At 41.3% G+C, this 22,138-nt stretch overlaps 1 protein-coding gene across 1 annotated transcript in view; it reads right to left on the bottom strand.

Moving 5' to 3' along the window:
* LOC308223572 (BEN domain-containing protein 5) overlaps positions 1–22,138 on the bottom strand; it is a gene marked incomplete at both ends in the record, with an annotated part of 972,175 nt that overhangs the window by 80,094 nt on the left and 869,943 nt on the right. The window contains 2 exons of the mRNA XM_080622800.1: positions 6,844–7,006; positions 21,648–21,800. Coding sequence (XP_080478926.1) covers positions 6,844–7,006; positions 21,648–21,800 — 316 coding nt within the window. The remainder of the gene's footprint in view (positions 1–6,843; positions 7,007–21,647; positions 21,801–22,138) is intronic.

The raw sequence follows: 22,138 nt of genomic DNA, 5'->3' as shown, positions 1-22,138 counted from the left end.
GATAGGGCAGGTAGGCTCTCAGTACCTCTGGTGCTTCATTTCCCCCAAACCTAGATCCTCAGCTCACAAACTCCATTTCCCTTCCACTTAAAACAGGTGCATGGGTCTGATCTGCTCTCCCTCCTTTCCCCTGTGAAGCCATGTAAATGCTTACCAAACAGGCAGCATGCAAAGCACCTGGGCACACAGTGAAATGAACCAGTTGCTCCAGACCACTCTTACTGCAGCAGTTAACTGCAAGACCATTTCCCCACTCACATACATGGTCTTTGATACCTGCCTCCTAGCCAAAAGCTAACTGGAATCATATGGTTAAATCTCCAGGAAATACTTTGAAGATGCCTTCCAAGACTGATATTCTACGTTTAAGTAAAAGAGAAAAAAAGAAGAATCTTTCTTTAAAAGCAAAAAACACCTTTATGATAACACTTTGCACTTTTATAGCATTTTTCATCTGAGGCTATCAGAGCGCTTTGGGATACAGATGTTAAGAAATCCATTACAAAAATTATAGATATTCCTAAATTGACTATAGTCACTTGCCTTAATTTCCATTTCTTTACTGGTACTCCCTGACGGTGCACACATAGATTGATGCAGCCAATGCTACAGGCAACTAGATAAACAAATTACACACAAATATACACTCTGCCCCACAACCATGCTCTCTTACAGTAGACTAAGTATATTTCTACAGCACTGACCACTGTACTGAACTCTATGAGGGAAAGAGCTGTGCATACTGCAACGCTGTGTACTGCTTTGTGTTTTCATTCCACTGCATTTCATTAAACAGACTTTCACTGTTCCTTAATTTTCTTTGAGCAGGTCCCCCTGTATATACCCAATATGAACAAATACACAGATTCCTTCTGGGTATGAGCCAACAGCTGCAACACTGAAAAATATCAGCTCCTTATATCATTAACTGAGTTTCCATGGTGCCCTGGGGCAGAGATATTGATGCTTGACAGCATTATCACTATAAAGTAACTTTACAACTCTATAATTTAACTCTCTGCTTCCAGTAATATTAAGAGCATTTGAAATCGTAGCTGTAAACCTTGACACTTTCACACAGACTTGGGAGTTGAAAGAGGATTTTGTTTTCTTTCCTCAAAGACAGCCCAAAACATGGTACTGAGAAATAACCAAATACTGGAGAGATAATGAGCTAGGTCACTCATAAAAATCTGTGGGATTATGATTAATGCCACTTTTTGTAACACACAGAAAGGAGCCTGTTTCTAGGAGCTTAGCAGAAGAAGGATGAAGATGTAGACTTCTGGAGGTCTTTTCCCGAGTATGTGCCTGATTTACTTTGAAACCATCTCGGTAACAAGCTCTAACTCAAGTTCAAACATAAGCCACACTGGATAACCTCTGCAGAGCTCCCTCAGCTTTATCAGCACAGCCTTTCATACCTAATTGGCTTTTGCTGGTAATGTTGCTTTTACTGGGTGCGAACGAACCTGCAAGGGCCATAATCTGGCTCATGAGGATCTTCTCTTAAGGGTATCACTAACAGAGCTAGGAGGCTCAGGACAGGCAGTTGCCAAAAAAAGAAATGTTAAAAAGCCCAAAATAACCAAGTACATTTTCCCTAGAGGACTGGCAGGTCCATGAAGCTCTAAAAGTTACAGTTGCGTTTACTGGAATTGCAGTTGCATACAGATTTCTTTTCCCCAGGACAGGCATTTACTGAGATCCAAATACTCTTTAAAAGGAATCTGGATATAAGCAAATGACTGTTTACTCCAGGGGATTTAACTTCTCAAGTCCCCAGTCAAGCAGCAGGCTGATTTTCTGCTTGAAGCTAAGAATAGAAGTGAACCTAGTGGTCTCGATTGTGCCAAGACTCCAAGATAAGAGCTCCTTTTAGGCACCTGAAGAAACTCTAGTCAACTCAAGCTTTCATTCTGTGGCTACAGCCACATAAATACATTTTTAATGTCCATAAACAGGAGAGAGAGTTCAGCAGTGCATCTAAACCCTGTTTAAGGTTTAAGGGATGCAAAGCTTCCAATTCAACACATTCAGTGAAATGGAAAATATGAAGTGATACCTTTGCACGTTGCTTCAGCTATACTGTTTTGAAGTATTGAGATAATTCCTCAGCTATTTGTAATGTGAAAACACCTACCTTGGGATATCATTAGTAACATCTCTTTTTTCTGTATTCTCCACCCATGGCTTCCAAAATGTTGTAGGGTTTGTGGGATTTTTCGTGGATTTTCTGTTTGTTCACAAGAGAAGTTTCATGAAATTCTTTCTTTATATAGAGTTTATTAAAGAGGTGAAATGATGTTATTAGAAAAGCCATACAAAGGAGAACTGTTCTACCAGATCCTCAGGCCAGAGTTCCAGTCTCCTATTCCACCCAGAAGTGATTTCAATGAGTAAATCCATACACATACATGACTAAAAGCCTGTCTTTGCATGAGGGCCTTCCCTATCTCAAGGAAGCTTAGAATTAAGATTAAAATACACAAAAAAGCCATGGACATGCTGACAACAGTGGTGCTCACCTATCTCGATAATTATTCTCCCCTACAGCTACCAGGCTACAGTCATAGCAGTTCTTGCCAGGTCTGTCATTTCTATCTGCCTACCTCATGGCTAGTCCTTGGAAGAGTAAAACCTTTTTTTGAGGAGAGAGAGTAAAAAAAGAGAGTAAAAAAGCTCTCTTATGGGCCGCCTGCTGTGCAGCAGGGATCCAGTTCAAACACTAAAACATGAATCAAATAGGTTTTAAAACTGTTGATGTGCGACTCCTTTATTGGCCACTCTCAGGTCAGGCTGTGGTGGCTGCTGATCAGCAGCTGCAGAGGAAAGCAATGCTGGGTGTATTATCAGAGCAGCACTCAGTCCTACAGCTGGGCATTCACTCTTCCTCGCCCTCTTTTACCCTTTGTTCCCTGCCCAGCTATGAGGCTGGTGTGTACCTAGACAGCTCAGCAGTTGAGCTGCTGGTGGTGAATGTTACAGAGTGGTTTATGTGCCTTGTGTCATAAGCCCTCTAAATGCCTAGTAAAACATGGTATTTAATGGAAGCATATCAGCTCATTTTAAAGCTTCTTCACCTGGCACTGAGCAAACTGTTGCTGTGCTGCCTTTTTAATCAGTTACCACCAAATGTGTGTACGTGTGAGAAGGGTTTTAAACATTTCTCTGTCCACTTCCAGGCAACTAACCGACAAGCCTGCAATCCTCTTATTATGCTTTCGAAACAGAGTCCATTCACTGTTATCTACAGCGCACGTTATCATACAGTATTCTGCAAAGCCAGGCTTATAGAACATATCCCTAATGTTTCTCATACACCAGCCATATATCAGTTAGACACAGACCTACCACGCACACACATACCTCTGAAGGAATGCATAACAGGGCGTTCAGGAACTTACACCTGGTGCAGTGCTTTACTTGCAGGATGAAAATACAAGAGACACTCCAGAAGCAACCATTACTGCTATTATGCTAATTGAGACCTGGGACATTCATGTAACCATGTTAACTGTCTATGTTAGAAGAGGCCAGAAGTTCAACACTCTGCAGGATGCTGTTATCCCACCATATATGTCCCAAACACATATACCCTGCACAGACTCTTGAAAGATCCTTCAATCCTGGATTTCATTTAAATAGTGCAGCCTCAGGAGCAAATTTGTTTTATAGAACATACCAGGTGTCATCCTCTAAATTCTGAACATTTAAGGTATTTCATTTAAGAGAATACATTCAGTCATACTAACTGGAGGAATTTGGAACAGATTTCCATTTTTAATGGTACATTCCCTTCCTTTTAGTTTTCTCTCTTTTCTTATTGAAAGAAAAGCTACTGTCCCCACTGTTAGTAACTGTGTTATTCAAATAACACTAGACTGGAAGTCTGCCTCCCATTTTCATGCATGTAAGGTATCCATTTATCTCAATAATTACAAAGTATGTTTCAGCCTCACGAGTCTAAACAAAACGCATAATTTTACCCAATGTTTAACTATATTTATTGCAGGCTCACATAGAGGCTTGTATAGATCATAGAGTTAGGACATAAACGCCAAGGATCATGAAGAGATTCAAAACAAAAAACCTCAAAAGAGATCTAATCCACTTACATAATAGCATGAAAGGGGGCAGTACTATGATCTTATTTGCCACAAATGCTGTAAAGGAAAGAAGCTGACAGAACTACGTGCCACCAGCGCAGACAGAAGACTATTCAGAGTTTGTTCAGTTTGCTCACCTGTCAATGGGAGCAATATTAGGCTAAATTGATATTTTTGTAGAACCTGGAGATCCTCATTTATTTTGGTCTCTACGTGGAGCCAGTGTTGCTGGTTTCTGAATGTGGGGTATGATCTGCTTTGTAGTTTCCCTTCAAGGCCATGGGTTCCCTGAACTTGAGTCTGAGTCTCGGCCAGCACTTCTTAATCCAACATTAGCTTTGAACAATTCTAGTCTCCCTGATGCTGTTTCTATTAAAACAAAACAAAGCAAAACAAAAACCCACACAACCCAATAACATCACAGTGGGATGAACAACATCCTGAGAAATATGTCTTTAAAAGCAGATTTCCTGAATACTTGCCCTATCAGTTCACGGGTTTTGGGTTCACTGTATCCCTGTCATTTATTTGCTTGACTTGCTGCCTGCATGTAGCTAGATGGTTAATAGAAGCATGCCTGTCCTTGGAGGCCAATATGAACTGACTGTGTCTTTGGTTCAGGTCCATTAAAAAATCTGAGCATTAATTAATCACTGACTTGCAAATAGCTTGGAGGAGCTGTTCAGGCTAAATTGGAATGCTCTGCAATTGTTTTACTTTTGGTCACAAGCATATCAGCGATATGAAACTTCTCCTCTGCCAGGACAGGATGTGCGTAAATCCAGCCACTTCTGTGTTAGAGCAGACCAGCCTAAAGATCGCTTCAAGCAACGCCATTTCTTTCTCTAACTAGGAATATGCACACATAAGGAAGAGCTGTCTTAAGCAGCGGTCTTACAGAATCCTTCCATTGAAAAGGAAAATGCCAGTGAAGTGTACTACACGGGCCAAGAGGCTTTCTTGCCTGTTTCTGCCAGGCCAACCAAACCCAGCCTCTCTTCCTTTTTAATTCAGCTAGGTGAAACCATACCTGTCAAAACCAAGCTGCTGCTTGAGCTTTGCATACATCACCACCAAAGAGGATCTGTCTGTGATTCGAGGCCTGTTTGCTGTGCTCTAGCGGCTGATGGTCACAACAAATGAACTGAGAATGATACAGCTCTGTCTGCAGAAGGCAAGGCAAGCAAATACAGAGAGATGTTAGACCCCACACCTGAAACCTCTGTAATGTGAAGCACAAAACAAGTGTCTTTATGGAAAAGGAAACTAAGCCGGTATGACCTACATGTCATGAAGAAAAACATATTCAAGGGAATTGTGATCTCATTGTATAGGGACTCTTCCCACTCCTCACAGCAAAATGTGTTCTTGATAAATAAGGAATATAAATAAGCAGTTATCAGTACAATGAGTACTAAGTGAGAAGGAAAGTTAAAGGTGAAACTAAGACACATGTTCTTAAAAAATAAAAAATAAATACATAAACCTAAAAATAAAATACATAAAGTAGATATATAAACCTAACAGAAAATAAATACATAAACCTAACAGTCTATGAAAATAAATATATAAACCTAACAGTTAGGACAATTTTTTCCTCACTGGCAAGATATACTACAAACATGTAAGTTGCAAGAAGCTATTCCTTGGAATCAGCCTGTATTTCAAATGCTCAAGTCAAACAAGTCACCTTAATATATTCCAGCTCCTTCTCCCAAATTTCACTTTCAGTGGAGAAACCAAACCAGAAACCCACAAATGATCAAGATTTACTATCCATGCTCCCTGTTTCTCACTCTTAGTCCCACACAGTGTGCACATATGCATGGATGGTGGAGAATTATGTCTCATATTAAAATTTCCCCCTTACCACCCTAAAGCTATAAATCTTCCCCAACTTCTGAAATGCAGCAGAGAGGTAAATAAGCAATCACAGGCAATCCTTCTCCTTCTTCAGTGTTTCTAAACCTGTGGAAATTTCAAAAGCGACCAGGATAGAATAACAACATGAAATAACACACCCAAGCTCGAAGTGTCGGCACTGGTTAGTTGATTGAGCACGGTGACAAAAAGAAAAACATAAAACCAGATCATAAGAGCAGTCAGAACAATTCTACAAATTATTGTTACATTGGGATAGCCAGATGGATAGGTGTTTTTGAGGAATGAGACATTGCTTCCATTTGAGCACTCAAAAATGCGAACAACTTTGTCGGTTTTGTTTGCAGAGCTTGCTTTCCCTTTCTTTTTCAACTGGTATTAAAGATCTGGCCCTGAGGCAGCTGCAGAACCTAATGGATCCTTTAGAGCCTTTTGGCTGCAGTTCAAAGGCAGAGAAGATATTGTAACTCAGTAACAAAGATGCACTTTCAACTTGCTATTAAAACGATAATACAAACACAGGGATAATGGGAGAATAAGGAGAGAAATGAAAAAAGAAATGGAAGTCTGTGGAAGGGAATGGATCACAGGCTCTCCAGGAGTAGTTTCCGTAATAAGTGTGTGAGAAAATCTCCTATGAGAGGGAAATGGCTTATTTGATCTAATATGCCTTTCTCTTCTTGAATTTCCACAGTATGGAGAATCAATATGAGGAAAATTAAAGCATCAGGAGCAGACTCACATTTCCACTTGTGTATTCCTATCTCAGCAAACTCTTATTGAGATAGAAGTATTTACCTTAAGTGCCCAGTTCATGTGTGCTGCAAGAGGAGGAAGGATTTCAAAAGGATACATGCTTCTTCTGTGTAAGGGACAGCAGAAGTAGGTCCACCCAATACATAGCTGTAGAATGAGACTTCCAGAGTGTAGCAATAGGATGTATCATTTAGCAGCCCACCAAGAAAGCGCCGACCTGTCCCTGCTTTCACAGCATCTCTGTTGAATGATGTACTGGACTGCAGGAGGAACAACACAGAAACATGAAGAGTGTTTGTGAGTGGAACAAGTGAAGGGTTGGGAAGGAGTCTGTTAAAATCAAAACCGGTTAAATTCACATTGCCAAATCTCATTTACACTATATAAGACTGCACTACTTTTTGAGCATGGCCTGGAGAGACCATTCACAGAAACACAGCTCTGTCACGCAGACTATAAATAATGCCTTGCAGACTTCACAAAATTAATCTCAGTTCACTAGTAACATCAGCTTTTCTCCTCCTCTTTTAGATAACACTGAAAAAAGCTTGTCATATGCAGGAGTTGAAAGTGAACTTTCCAGACCCTCCATTCTCAAAAGTTAAGCTGGACAATTATTTGGATATTGGGTTACTTCTCTTTACTGCATTCCCCTGTGTCATAAGCATTCTTCCCTGCCCATTACTCTGGACTCTTTCAAGCAGAGTAGAAATACAGTGGCATTTACGTTTTAGTGGAACTTTCTCACCTAAGACATTTGACTAGTTCTTAAACTAGGTCACACAAATTTCCACTTCACTAACTTAAATGTTAATGGGGTGTTGCTCTCTGGGTGCAAAAATATACCGCACAACTTTACAGCATTAGCAGTATAGTATGAAAGATAGTATTTTGTGCTATTACTGAAGATCTGGTTTTAAGAACCCTACAGCTCTGATCATTCATAGAGTGGGATTCATAGAGAGGTGGAAGGGAGGACTCCCAAGAACTTTCATAAATGAGTTTTAGCTTTCCATTGAAGGCATGACTGGAAACTGAAAGGGAGCTCACCTTGAGGTTGGCTGAAGTCTCAGTTTGTTCCTGCCAACTAGACAGGAAAATGGATTCTGATTTCATTTCAGTTATCAGAATATGGGTGTAGGGAGCCAGCTCAAAGGAAGAAGACAACAAAGGTGTCAGAACATGATCTTGCGGTTTGTGAGCAGGAGCATCACCCACAAGGGGAATGAGCTAGTTCTATGGCTGTATTTGGCACAGTGAAAGCAAAGAAAAGGTTGGAAAATTTATTCAGGGCAGACATTAGGAAGACAGAAGAACTCCAGTGATTAGGAGACTCAGTTACTAATATGGAGTACCTATGAAGATCTCATCAAATATGTTTGAGAACAAAGGGTGCAATTATTTGCTGAATATAATTCACGTCTTTGGGATACAGTTTGGGCATGATGTCCTTTTTCAGTTCTATTTCCCATTATTTCAATCAGGCTAGAAGAAGGTTATGAGTTGAATTCCTCATAGATGATTCTTGAGATGAATCTTACATAATATCTTCATCAGAGTTCTTGGCACGGTAAAGGAGGACCATGCCAACAAAATTTGCTGACATACTGTGGAATGAATCATCATTATGGAGGAGTCTCTGAATATCATAGCAAAAAGAAGCATGGGATGAGTTTGAGGACTGGAGTGATAGTATTCAGGTGAAACTCAGTCACTCAAGTGCCTGGTCATGTACTAGAGGCCTAATAAAAACAATCTCTGCTATAAGCTGAAACCTCATCAGCTGGAAGTAGTTGAAGAATGCCTGATATATTACTTCACTGAAGCGACTGTTGCTTTCTGGCAGAAAATAACTCAGAGGTTGGACCTAGTCATTGGCAAAATTATTCTTGCCATTCAAAAGTGAATTATAAGTAGCCTAAATAAATTAAGGTAGGCCAAAAAAAGAAATCAAAATTTGTATCTTTCCAGAGTTTGAATTTTTAGACTGCTATATTGTGGAGTTCAGGGGGTTTGATTGGTTTTTTGTTTTGTTTTATTTTGTTTTGTGTTTGTTTGTTTAGTAGAAATGTTCCAGTTTCAGCTGTGCAAAACTAATTGAAATGGCAATGGCATTAATAATATCACCTGTTCATTTCTTTGCCAGGTAGTTCTGCACTTTCAGGAATAAAAAGAAGCTGAACCTTCATATAGATGCATAAATGTAGATTTTGGAGGTTAACTTTGTCCTCATTTTGAAAAAAATACCTGATGTCATATACAAACGATGTCTTGAGTAAAAGTAACATCTCTGATTTGACTCAAGAAGGCTGGGGTAAAGAAAATATAGCATAAACCTTTCAAATATGAACACATGCATGGTTTGAAACAGTGGCTTGGTCTCTGCTCTAGAGCAAATGTTATAAGCCAGAGTGTGATTTGTTGTTTTAGATGAAAAGAAGAAAATTACAGATTCAAGAAGATTCAGCTAATGACAAAGAAGGGCAGCAGGTACTTGCTTGAGTCCAACCTTCTACTCACTGCTTCAAGTCAAGATAACCGGAGTGGAGAAATAAACAGACTGAACTTTGACTCTTCACCACAACTGATCTTGGCAACCGATAATGCTGAAACAAAGGCTATGAAAAGCCCTGCATTGTGACAAAGAAGAAGCCTTCTGCATACCCATTTATTTAATCAAACTCTAATGGGGGGACAAGAGGTGAGGGGAGGGGAAAGAACACAGGTAAAGTTGTCTGCAAATGCATCTCTTGATTTTCTGGGAAAATCTATTGCCCTAAAACCCCTGCAAAGCTGAATTGAAGTAATCATTAAGCAAATGCACTGAGCAGGCACAGCAGGAGAACAGCTAAACAAATATTAATTTCTCCAAGGCTCAATTGCATGGGAGTGTCAACAGCAGCAAAAAGTACAAAGTCTGGAGGGTGAGGGGAAACACCAAAGACTTTGAAGTTCTTAAATAGGGATATTTCTATAAAATCAACCGTAATTCATTATTAAAACACATAGATACACTAAAGCTTACAGAAGGACTCTGTTCCCTGCTTGTGTGACGAAATTCAGTGAATAAAAAGCTATCTACAGGAGATGCCAAGCAACAAGAATCCATTGTTAAAGGAGCCGAGCAAGAACGGTGAAGGATTCCCCCACTTTCTTGTAGGAAGAAACCCACCAAAAAACTTACACCTGGATTTCATACACACTTGGGAGCTTCAAGGTGTGCTGACCCTCTGTCGACATCTCAGGCATTAGCGGCAGCTTCCTCTGACTGGTTTCCCCATTGGGAATGACAGTGAACTGCCAAGCAGAACAATGAAACTTGTAAACCAATTGGACATTCAGACATTGCAGCAGACAAAGAGATGTGTGGAAGGAAATAAAAACAAAAGTGCATGCAAATTCTCTCTGGAGTGGTCTCAAAGCAGAAAAAGTCTTGGCCCTTGCTCAGACCTCTCAATGTGCCAGAACCTCTGTTTCCAGGGCAGCCTTGACACATGGCTGGTAAGGACACTCTACCACACAATGTCTCTACTCGATGAATTCAACCCCCTGGTAGCTGGCTTACAAGCTCAACAGCTTAGGCAGCTCCCATATGGCTGAGGGATGCTCTTGGTTTCTCTGCACTGCTCCATTGTCCTGCTAACAACTTCTAGAATGAATGCCCTGAGCAGTTCGTATTCACAAAGGGCAGTTTATTGATTGGCTTTGAATGACTGTACCAATCTATCACAAGAATGGATCCAAAAGACGAAGGGGGAGAACAGCACATTTCTCACACACCTGAGACTGAATTTGCTTCCTGATGGACTTGGAATATGAGTGGTTCTGCTTGGTGGGAGCTTCCACCGGTGGGACCTCCTTCCCAGTGTATGTGTGGCTTCACAGGGGATTGTCTTGCTACAGCATCAGAAAACCTCAGGTTGCACAGAAGTTAAAATTGAAGGCAATGCCCAGTAAATTAGAGTCCACTGTTCAGTGGAAGAAGATATGCCAAAAAGCCTGGAATGACAAGCAGGCTCAGCAGAACTCGTGGATGGGAGCTTCAGTTCTACCTTTCATTGATGGCAGGGTAAAGGGACAAAATGGTACTTCCATAATGGACTTGTTGGGGAAAGAATCTTTGTTGTCTTCTGAAATTGCTCAACACAATAGGGAGAAAAAGCATCAAGGTATGACCACAGTGCAAGTCAGACCTTGCCAGGCTCCTAGCATGGGAACCAGGGTATAGACTGCACATCACTTTTGATCAATCCTAAGGTGTTTCTTCAACCCGGTAAGAAAGGAAATGACAAGGTACAAATGACTCAGAAAGCAATTAGGAGAGAAATCAACCAGACAGAAATCTGCTAACAGGCTTTGATAAATTGAGAAAGATTAATTTCTGATGTAGCAAGGTCTAGGGGGTTCCTGAAATCCAACAGATAGATTTCACCAGCTGTTCACATCTACTGCAATGCAATTGATTGTTTATGTGCCCATGGAAGGAACTAGCAAACTGCTTACATCTTCAAAAACTTGAGCTCTAGTGTGCACATGAATGTTTCCCAGAAGAACATTTGTCCTCACAAACACAGTATCTGCATGAAGCTCAGAACAAAGAGAAATTCCCATTTGCCAATATAGATAGATGATGTAGGATCAGGAAGTGTTTTACAAAAGGATGCACATGTTCAATTGTATGCTCACAAGAATCAGAGAATCGTGTTAGAAATCTTTACTGGAAAAGAGCAGAGACATAAACACTAAGAGGATTCATAATTAGAGAATGGTTTCATATTACAACACATAATTAAACAATATGCTGGGTCACCCTATGCCATTTACATTTGGGAAATAAGCTGTATTTGACAACTGAGGATAATGACCACCCTCAGCCCCCTCCCCAAAATAGCTAAAACCAGAAAAATTGCCTATATATTTCTTGTTCTTTAGTTGAATAATAAGCACTTTACCTACTGGGCTAAACTGGGATTACGCATACGAATTGCTTCATGTTCCTCACCTATCAGCACCAGCAATGGCCAAGTGTAATCAGGACTCAATTACAACCTCACCAGAGTTATCCGCTGATGCTGCTTTTATAGCTGAAGAGTAAGCTCTTTTCCTAAAGCAGGCCTGACCTCTATGAGCCCTCAACTCACTGCCCCAGTGTAGCAAAAAACTGATAATGAAAAAATTAGCAGTTAGTGCTCTAGAAAAAAGTAATGACACACTTGTCATCAAGGAAGAATAGACGTGCCACTGGGAAATGGACTGGAGCCCAGACAATGTCAAATCCATCTCAGTGAAGAGTTTTACAGTATCAGCTATAACTCACTCTCATTTTCTAGAATGCTTTATTGGAGTCTGCAAAAGTTGGAAAGAGAGCACAGAAATGCACTGGCTTTGAAATCCCTGCCACAGAAGAGTGTAAATAGCAATACTGCAAATTGTGACTCTTCTCTTTGCCCCATACCCAGGGTGCTGTAAGAGGGGTGCAACTGGAAGCTCACTTTCCTCATCTGGATACAGCTAAATACCGCCATGGCGTAACTGCTTGGACCCTGCCATTCTTGCAGCTGGTGCCCATCAAGCTATCCTTACAGGAAAAACTTATCTCTTTACTTCTCTGGAAGCACTCAGGAAACTTCTCACTTCAAAAGCCAACTTAACCATCTCTTCACACCTGGTCCATTAACTCTCTTAATAGACTGGAAAGCATACGTGTTAGTGGTTTTTGTGATAGGCTATCAACTCCATGCCAACTGGGTCTGGAGACTTGGAAATCGTGGTATCTGGGAAGCTGCTATCAGGCAGCTTTCTTCAAATGCAAAGCTACAGCAAGCTTCTGAAATGTAGATGAGATTATTAAAAAGAAAGAAGAAGAAGAAAAAAAAGAAGAAAGAATGAAGAGAAAAAGAAGAAAAAAGGAGAGAAAGAAATAAAACCCACAAAGGCAGAAAGCTGACCTGAAGGAAGAAGAATGATTGTGGGAAGCAGAGACGTGATGAAATGGGAACAGAGCTCAAAATTACTCCCTGATCTCACCTTGTAGCTTTGCAGTGTTTCTGATGCAAAGGAGGGAAACTTATTTCATCTCAAAATGATTTGTGACTACTGAAATTTGGGAAAAGGGGGTTTTGAGAAGTTCAAGATAATTTCAAAGAGGGATCCCATTACTCAGAGTTTTTCCAGATCCCGTAGGGATAGACTGGACTGATATTCCTGTGAAAAGGGCTGGTTCATTCCCACTGATGGGTCTGCAGTTGACAGCATTTTGTTTCATAACTTTTGTGCCTGGTAGGAAACAGTGAGGTGGGTCCCAGACTTCGGGTTTATCAAGGGAATATTCTCTGAACTAGAATATGATTTGCAGAAAGTAAAGGCATGAAGGGGAGATCTGAAACAGTTTGACCTGTCCGAAGAATGTGAGAGAGAAAAGCCTGACACTGAACCCTAAGACCAAATAGCCTCAAATCCTAACAGATTTCACAGTTCTACTTACTTCTCTTTTTTTGCCTTCTTCCTCCTGCTCAGTGGAAAGCAGATAGCAATCATCCTTTCTACATTGCAGGAGAACCATGAACACAACCTGCCTAGCACCATATTGTCAGGCTTTAAAGTGCAATTCTCCTCAGAGAAATAACAGTTTAAAGGTACTTTGTCACCACACACACATCTGCTCCCTGAGGGGCTTCATTATCCCTTTAATGTGTAGTGAAGTAATACCAGATCTTTCCCCATCCCTCCCAAGTGTCTTTCAGTCATGCCTGCTTAAGTTTGCTGATAAAAACACATATTTGCATGGCCATTAGCAGAGGGGTTGGAAGGAGGGAGCTTTATAAGCTCTCAGTTTATGCCTCAAAACCCAAACTACCAAATGAGCTCCCTTTTTGGAAACTCTGTAGTTAGAAAAGCAGCTGGGTTTCACGCTTCAGGGTTTCAGCTGTTCACCTGCAAGAACTACAATAGCTGCACTTTTCACTGGTCATTAATATCCATGCTCTGCTCTCTACAGTGCTCTGCCATACAGTATCACAGTATGTTAGAGAGATTGGAAGGGACCTCAAAAGATCATCTAGTCCAATCTCCCTGTCAGAGCAGGAACACCTAGATAAGGTCACACAGGAATGTGTCCAGAAAATGTCCAGAGGCATACAGCTCCAGGACTGATGGAGGTCTTCACAGCCTGCTGCCTGTCTCTGCACCTTGCACCAGTTACACTGGCAGGACCAGTGCAGGGATTTGGCCTGTGTTTCACATTCCCTGTAATTCATCCTCATAAGCAGTGAAACTGGTTGTACTCACAGCTCTCACCTCCAGTGCTACAACACTGAAGATACTTATCGTGCTCACTGGCTCCACCATAGCAGCTAATGCAACTGGAATCCAAATCAAAACAGCAGCTCTTCTGAGAGAGCTTCTTAAACAACATCCTGCAGCCAAACAAAGAAGGATGCTTTGCAAACAAAGGAGGTGGCCTTGCCTGAGACCTTCACTAAGTCAGCCAAGGTCTCCTAACCGGCATTGAGCAGCCCATCATAACCTACTCAGGAAAGGCAAAAGGAGGTGGCAAATTTCACCCCATCCTCTAAGCAAACCTCAGTTGGAGCTCCTCTTGTCACTAGATTTTGCCACCCCAAACACACAGTGTCAAGTCATCTCAGCTCCATCAGTGAGTCTGCTTCTTTTTGTCACCAGAAGTGCACTTATCCATGCATGGCAATGTCACCTACTCTGCCGTTAACCTATGTACAAACCCATTGCCCATAGGCCAGGGAATTAGTCTGGAACTTATCTCCCTTTAAAGAGCCAACACAATGTGTGACCAGTGATACAGACAAATAAGGGATCTGCAAATGCTTTAGGGTAATAATGAAGAAAAGGTCTGCTTTTTCTTCCCTATTGTTTTCTTTTACTAACAGCAACCTCTGCACATCCGTCCCCGAAGATGCCAAGGCTGGCATTTCCTAGTCTAAGCTCTACAGAATAATCACACCATTTAGAAAAATAACTCGTGTCTCTGGAGTTCTCAGTTTCCCTATTTGTCAGTAGAAAACGAGACATTTCCTCAAAATATACAATAAAATAGCCTGTAGCAATAGCCTGCAATGCTTCTCTTTACCATAGTTTTATGAGCGCGTGTGCATTCTCCTGGGAGTGCTTTCATAATCATTTATACAAATGACAGAAACTTAGGACAATGAGAAGCCAAAAGGGAAATACAACCATTATGCATGCAGTTGCCTAGAATAGTCTGCAGAAAAAGCGGGTTGCTCTGTGGCAAAGAGATGTGCTGCTCACTTGTAGGTCTAAATCAGGAGCTTACAGCCCCTTCTGAGGAGGGGCAGCATGCTGTACGCTGCCTCCAGAGCAATCCAATACAGCCCATTGCTCAAACTCCTCCTGGGCTTTTTCACTACTCTGCAGCAGTTCAGACAGACGTATACTCTACATACATTAAAATATCATAGCCAGAACACAGATCCTGGGAGCGGAATGGGTGCCCAGCTATTAATCAACTTCCTAGCCCTCCTTCACAGCACAGTTTGTCCCAGCCAAGTGAAATTTGCAGCACCCTGACATAGATGTAGCTTGCATTTGAATGGAAAGGAGCTCCTTTCATGTGTACTACTCTGAAAAGAGGCTGTCACCTGCTCCTGGCTTATTGACGTTAGGTAAGAGTAACGATGGCCTTTGAAAATACACCATAAAATTGCTACAGAATCTTGTTTCTTCTGTGGATATTCAAAATTTCTACCTGTGTGTGGATGGAGAAGGGATTGTCAACTTGTCTATGCACAGCAAAGTACTGAGAGTCCATTTAATCAAAAACTTCCTCCTTCCCCTCCCACCTTCCTTTTCTTTGCAATACAGATTAATTCAATCCTCTATAGAAAAAGAGGGGTGGACTGGTCCAGCAGGATGTAATGGATCAGTTTCATTTAGCCATCACTCTCCAGAGGGCAGAGATCTTGTGAGACAAAGCCTATAATGCTTGGAAGCACAGGCTTTACAATCTGTTCCCTGTGCCACCAGAAACGTGTTTCCTTTCCCTGCTCACCCAGCCTCCACGAAGTATAAATAAATAAATGAACTTATGGAGCAGCATGTCCAAGAAGCAGCGAGCAGAAATGCATCCCAAAGGGGTGCTAAAGCATATAATAGCTGTATTTGTCTTCCTGGAAATGCCCTGGTACAAGACAATAAAGAAGGAGGTAGGATCATTTGTTGTGCTCAGGTTTTAAGAGATTTCTGAGTAGATCTGTTAAGCTTGCATGACATTAACAAAACCTACCTGAATGCAATAGCTTTTGCCTTCCTGAGACAAGGGTCATTTCTTGCCAAAAGAGCGAAGAAGCACTTAAGAGATGGTAGTGCAGATGAATATGGATTTTACTTTGGGATGAATGCTAGGTCTGAGAAACCTGCTCATTGCTTCCCCTTCCCTGCTCATCCACATGCCACATTAACTGGTGGTTCTTTATTTTGGGGCAGATTACTGGGATTTGCTCATTCAATGTTCATGAGATGTTATTACTTCCTCAGGCACTTGTGCCAGCACTTCCTTCAGAAATGGCCCCAAACGCGCTGGGATTAGTAATAGGTACCACAGTACTGCAAGGGAGATGTCCAGCAAGGGTAAGTGATAACAACCCAGCAAGGCTGCCATGGATAGATGGAAGGAGGTTTGCTGGAAGGAACACATCTTCCCTAAGAAAGCTTGGGTGGATGAGAAAGGTACTGTGGAAATAGGAAGAACAGACCTGGAGTATGTGGATAAAAGGAAAACAATGGAAAATACAAATCCATCTTGATTGATCAATTTTAGATATCCAGGCTAAAAAAGCCAAAAAAACCAAACCAAACAAGCAAAAAACCATGACAAAAAGTACTAGGGCAAATCATTCCATAGCTGAATATTCTCATATTGCTGAGACAATGATAGTCTCAAAACATGTTTTAGGTCACAATGTTATAGCACTGGGTTTAACAACATGTTTTTCTAAAGAAAATTTGGGGGGTTGTTTTTCAGAGACTTCATCTTTGAGTGCTTGGAATAAAACATAGGGAAATGCTGACAAAGGAACCAGTCTGGCACTTCGGAAACCTCAGATTTCCTCAAGCAAGTCACTTCCCAGTCACTTTCTGTCTCTTTCCCAGCATGTGTAGCAGCTCTTGGGGTTGTGGACTTCCTCAGTGGATACCCAGTGCCCAAAATGATGGGATCCCAAGTTTTTATCAGGGTCCTTGGCTAACCACAGCACCCAAAGGACAACAAACTGTGTTTCTAAGGAATGTGCTCTGCTGGGAGATTGAACGCAAGAAAATGAAATGAGAACTCAAACGTATCCCAAATACCACCAGTTTGGAGTCCAAAGAAAAAAAACCCAAGAAGATTAAGCCAAGTACCTCTAGCCAGTCTTTTTCTTTTAACTGGAAAGAAAAGCAATCTTTATGAAGTGATAAAGCCATCCAAGAAGGGCTGTGGCTGTTTCTTTTAAATGAACCAGAGAGAACAGATGGTGTCCTCCTCTCATACTGTCACAAAGGTCAAAATTAGCCACCCCTAAGACTAGCAGGTTCTTGAAATGCTCAGGTGCTTGTGTCTGGTCATTATGACTAATCCACTCTCCAGAACAAGAAAGGTCAAATGAAGAACACCCCTCCAAATACTCAACAACTCCTAGCCATGGCTGATGTGTAATGCAGTCAGATGTGGTGTCAACAGCTGCCGCTAAAACCCAATGAGTCAGCCCTTCAAAAGAGCTTGTCAGCTCTCACTGTTAGAGCTTTCATACAGATTATATTTACTCCCCAATGTTTAAAAATGTTCTTCTTAAACCTTGAAAATATAGAATGTTTTCCTTACAGAAGTTTTCCTTTTTCCCCAGACACCTGCTCAAGAATGTCTAATGTACTTATTTGGGAGCTAAACTTCCTCGCTCTTCTTTCATTTTCCTCTTCACGTGCTGACAGCTAGACCAAAGGCAGTTCCCTGTTCCTGAAGTCATGTACAAATGAAGAATTTCCAGTCCCTTTTACCTGCAAACCACAGTCAGCCTAACAGAGCACTGTGAGGTTAAGTGCTCTGCTCAACAAACAGGGTACAGAGACGTTGGGCGACTCGCCTTTGGTCCTACAACAGGCATGCAGGCACAAATCCCCTATCCACCCCCTACTCTAATCACCAATCTCCCCTGCATGCTGCCATTTAAATAAAAAAGCCTATTGGAAATGACAGGTGAAGAAAGCAGCCCAGGCATGAAATGAAATGCACTCTAAAGTATATTAATAGAAGGTTGCCAGACAAAATGGCACAAGGCATTTGATCGCATCATCTTAGGCTTGTTGTTCATGCTCCTTTGCATCTGGCTGCATGATTTCTGCCAGATTCTCGGCTGGAGGAGCAGGCTAGGATTTGCCTGCTTTCCCTAACCCGTGCCGGGCTCAGCTGTAATCATGCAGAGCACTGAAAGAAATCCCTTTGAGTCAGGATTCATTCCGAACATGTAAAACCCAGACAAATGACTGCTTCTCCAAAGTGAATCCCATTTCACAGCAAGTAGGTTATTAGTGTGGAACTCCATACAAGTAGCCTGCATTCAAAAGCCCTCTGCATTATTAATAGAAGATGAGCTTTTGACATCAAAGGAGAACCATTATGTATGCTAAACGGTGGCAAAAATTGTACCCGCACTTCAAACCTTTTCAGTTCTTTGTCGCTTGCAAATCAATCAAGGTTGACAGATGCTTTAAGGAGAGTAATCTTTTCAATGATACTGTCAATGGATAACATAATGGAACATTGTCTCTGTGCTGTGTGAAGACATGGAGCTAGTCAATTATGGACAACACTTCATGCAGCCGCCAGTTTTCACTTGAAGTGCTGCTGTTGAAGTATTATAATCCCAACAAATGGCCGCAGCAGCATACAATGTAAATGAGACCTCCTGAAGCTTTGGAAAATTAATTAGTAACAACAGTGGTCCATTCCCACACTTTCAAACACCAGCCTGGTAATGTTAATGATGCACTTCCCCCCTTCCCTTTGAGCAGTCAATAGGGCATATTTACATACACTATTTTTAATCTTCAACACTTTTTTTATCCCTCTTTTTAAATGCACGAAGCTCTGGATTACTTTCCTCTTTTTTGAGCAGCAAGATTCGGCCCTGATATTTCCAACCAGTCACATAACCCACATGGCTGGAGCTGAAAACAAGAGAACGGAGACCTGGAGACGGCAATAATATTCACTCTTCTTGCTTCACACACGTTGGACACTTTGTGTCTGTCTCCTTTTCCAACACTTCTATCCCCTCAGCTGGCCTGAGAAGAATGGCTTGGATGGATGGCAGGGGAAAAGCTTCTAGTCTCAAGCGACCAGTAGGATGTGAGTTGGAAGTCCAATGTACTGAGTGCCAGCTGCACCTAGGTCAAACTGTGGTGCACTGGAAAGCAACATATATATCCTATTGCCAGCTACTACAGAAAGGAGATTGAGAGTCAAAGGGGAGAGGCTGTGCTGTTTATTTAGCTATTGGCTTCTATTTCCTATGTCATTTTCTCAAAGATTTTCCCTTTGTCAACCAAGGCTTGCGCTAAGAGGAGCAGTTAATCTCCCACAGTAACAGAGAGAAATCCCACATTTGAGCACAAAATTTCTAAACTATCAGTTGCAGGTTTTCATTGCTATGATCTGTGAATGCCCCCTTATCTATAATGTGTTTTTGAAACAACCAGGTGTAGATAAGAAACTCAATCACTGAGGTCTTCTCAGACAAGAACAGGCTATTCCTTAAACCCAGCTCCCTCTTCCTTAGGCTCCAAATAACTGGGAACAGATAGAGCTGCTGTCCCTCCTCATTTAGTATGGGACTTGGTCTTCTACACTTTGGACAGTTTTCTGAGAAGCCCTTGAAGTGAGTGACCCCAGAAGCTTCATGCTGCAGCAGTCCCCTGAATTCCCCATAATATATAGACAATTGTTAAACAATATTGACAATGGTTAAACAATATTGTGAGGCAACAGAGGAAGCAACACACCCTCCCAGGCAATACCCAGCCAGCTGCCACTGCTGATCCCAAGAGGAAAAGGAAAATGTTTGGTTTACTAGAGGCCCCTCTCTTGGGAATAGAAGAGGCAGAAGAAAGGATATCTTCTGCCTAGCCTTAGGAAAGTCAGGGACTGACACAAACTTTTTCCCACTCTTGCATAAAACAAATCACCACAGAACAGAGGAATGGACAGGAGTCAGGAGGTTTCAAATCCTCCTTCCTTTTGCTGGAACAGGTCTGTCAATACAACAGTGGCACAACTCCATTTCTGTACTCACTTCCCAGTCAAACTCCACAGCACAATATGCACAAACACTAGACGAAAAAAATTCTCTGCTGCATCTTGATGAGAAAGCTTTAGGTTAGCATTCTTGCCATGATAAAAATGGCCTTTTTTTCCAATTACAGTTTCTTCTGCTGTGCAGATTCATCTGCTTTTGTATCTGGTTTACATTGTGTTTCTCCAAATCTAAACACAAGGAATGCTGCAGGGTCCCTATCCTCCTGCAGGCACCACTTCTACCACAAGTTGGTTGGGATGGCAATGCAGAGGAATCAGTCACCATGCCTCAGCTGTCCCCATCTTTGAGAGGAAACCCAGGTTTATCTCAGTACCAGGAAGATGAAGTATAAGAAAAAGGGAACAGCAGAGAGTAGGGAAACATATTGTGGGTAACAAAGAGGGTTAAGAACATAACAGACGTAAAATCAGGGCCAAAAGAATAGGTTCTTCTGCTCTTCCCTACTTGGTGCAGGATTCTAAAGTAATTTCTAATTGAGCCTGTTCCCATTACATAGCTGCAAAATGTTATCCACTGCCTTCCCTCCTCACAGGGCATGACGTAGCCAAGATGTGTTACTGAATATTCCTTATCCCAGCCAAAGCAAAATGGGACACCAAATGCATCTTGCAGGACTATTTGCTCAAGCAAACCTGGAGTGCATAGGCTGAAACAGAGTGAGGGGTAGCTGCACAGAAGTAGCTTAGCTGGCAGCTCTACGGATGTGTAAGGGGGACCAGGAGAAGCAAACAAGTAATTGCAGGCAGGTGGGGCATTGTGTGCTCTACTTGCACAGCTTTCAAGTAAAACTGATGCACAGAAGAGGTTATAGACAGGGCCAAGATGTCATATTTGGACGCAAAGTTGCAACACACTGGACCAGAATCTTCAATCTACAGACTTCTGCAGAGCTACTGCAAGCAATGGGTGCTAAGGATCTGTTCTATTCTATTTAAAACTTGCTCTAAAAACATATGCCCCTTTCTAACTCATTTATGTCCAATACCCACAGATAACTACTACACACATACTTCCTTCCAAATTACAAGACATGTATTAAGCATTTGCACATTTTGTTGCACAACACTTTTCCATGTTATATCAAATAATTTCAAAAGCATAGACTGCTTTTATCACTACTTTTGACAGAAAATTACCTAACCTTTTATTTCAAGTTTATTCTTTTTGGTTCTATTTGCTCTTATATTTTTTAAAGTGTACACGTAAAAAAGACTGCCAATATAATACAAAAAAAAATGAAACTTTAAAGCTGATCCAGTTGATCAAAAGACAAAAGAACTGATAGATAAAAGAAGTGTCTCAATAATTCAGAACCAAAGGTTATAATATGGAAGATAAAGAGCCTGCTTCTGTTCATGTGTCTAATGACAACATACAAGATCATAACCTACTATTTTGGATAAAGTAATTATAAGAGGGAAGATGGTAGCTAATAATGACAAAAATTTCAAGTAGCCTTCTATTCACATTAAAATAAAATTCACATAATCCAATTAAGCCAGATATTTGTCATTAAAAATAAATTAGGAAAAAAATAATTAAGAGAAGCATTGCTTACATAAGAGAAGTCTTCAGCATTCTGACAGAGTAGCTTGGGAAAAACAGCCTGTCGCTGAAATCTTCCCTCGTCTTCAAAGATGTTCCCATACATGAAGCCATTCATCATGGTGGAGTGGGCATGGATGTCGATATAGAACTCCAGGTTAATCTTCTGTTGAGGGAAAACAACAACAAGAAAAACACTCAACATGAGATAAATCATAATGGTGTTGTGCAGGTGAAGCCTCCCATAAATTCAATACTGCCATCCTTGAATCTAAGCATGGTACCAGCATCAGAGAGCCATGTTAAAGACATTGCTTTGATGCATCCAGCCATTCGTACCTCTTTGTGGGTGCATTTGAGTTGCATCACAGGACAACAATAGACATACTGATAGATAGTGCCTGTTCCAAGAAGCCTGAAAGATTTATGCAGCACTGAAGCAGGTGAAACTCTGCATTGACAACAAGGTGCAAGAACTGAGGTTGGCCAAATGCCTGCTACCAC

This window comes from Psittacula echo, assembly GCF_963264785.1.
Source record: "Psittacula echo genome assembly, chromosome: 7".
NCBI lineage: Eukaryota > Metazoa > Chordata > Aves > Psittaciformes > Psittacidae > Psittacula > Psittacula echo.
Note: the sequence above shows the minus strand (reverse complement) of the source record. Positions and strands in the feature narration are given on the sequence as shown.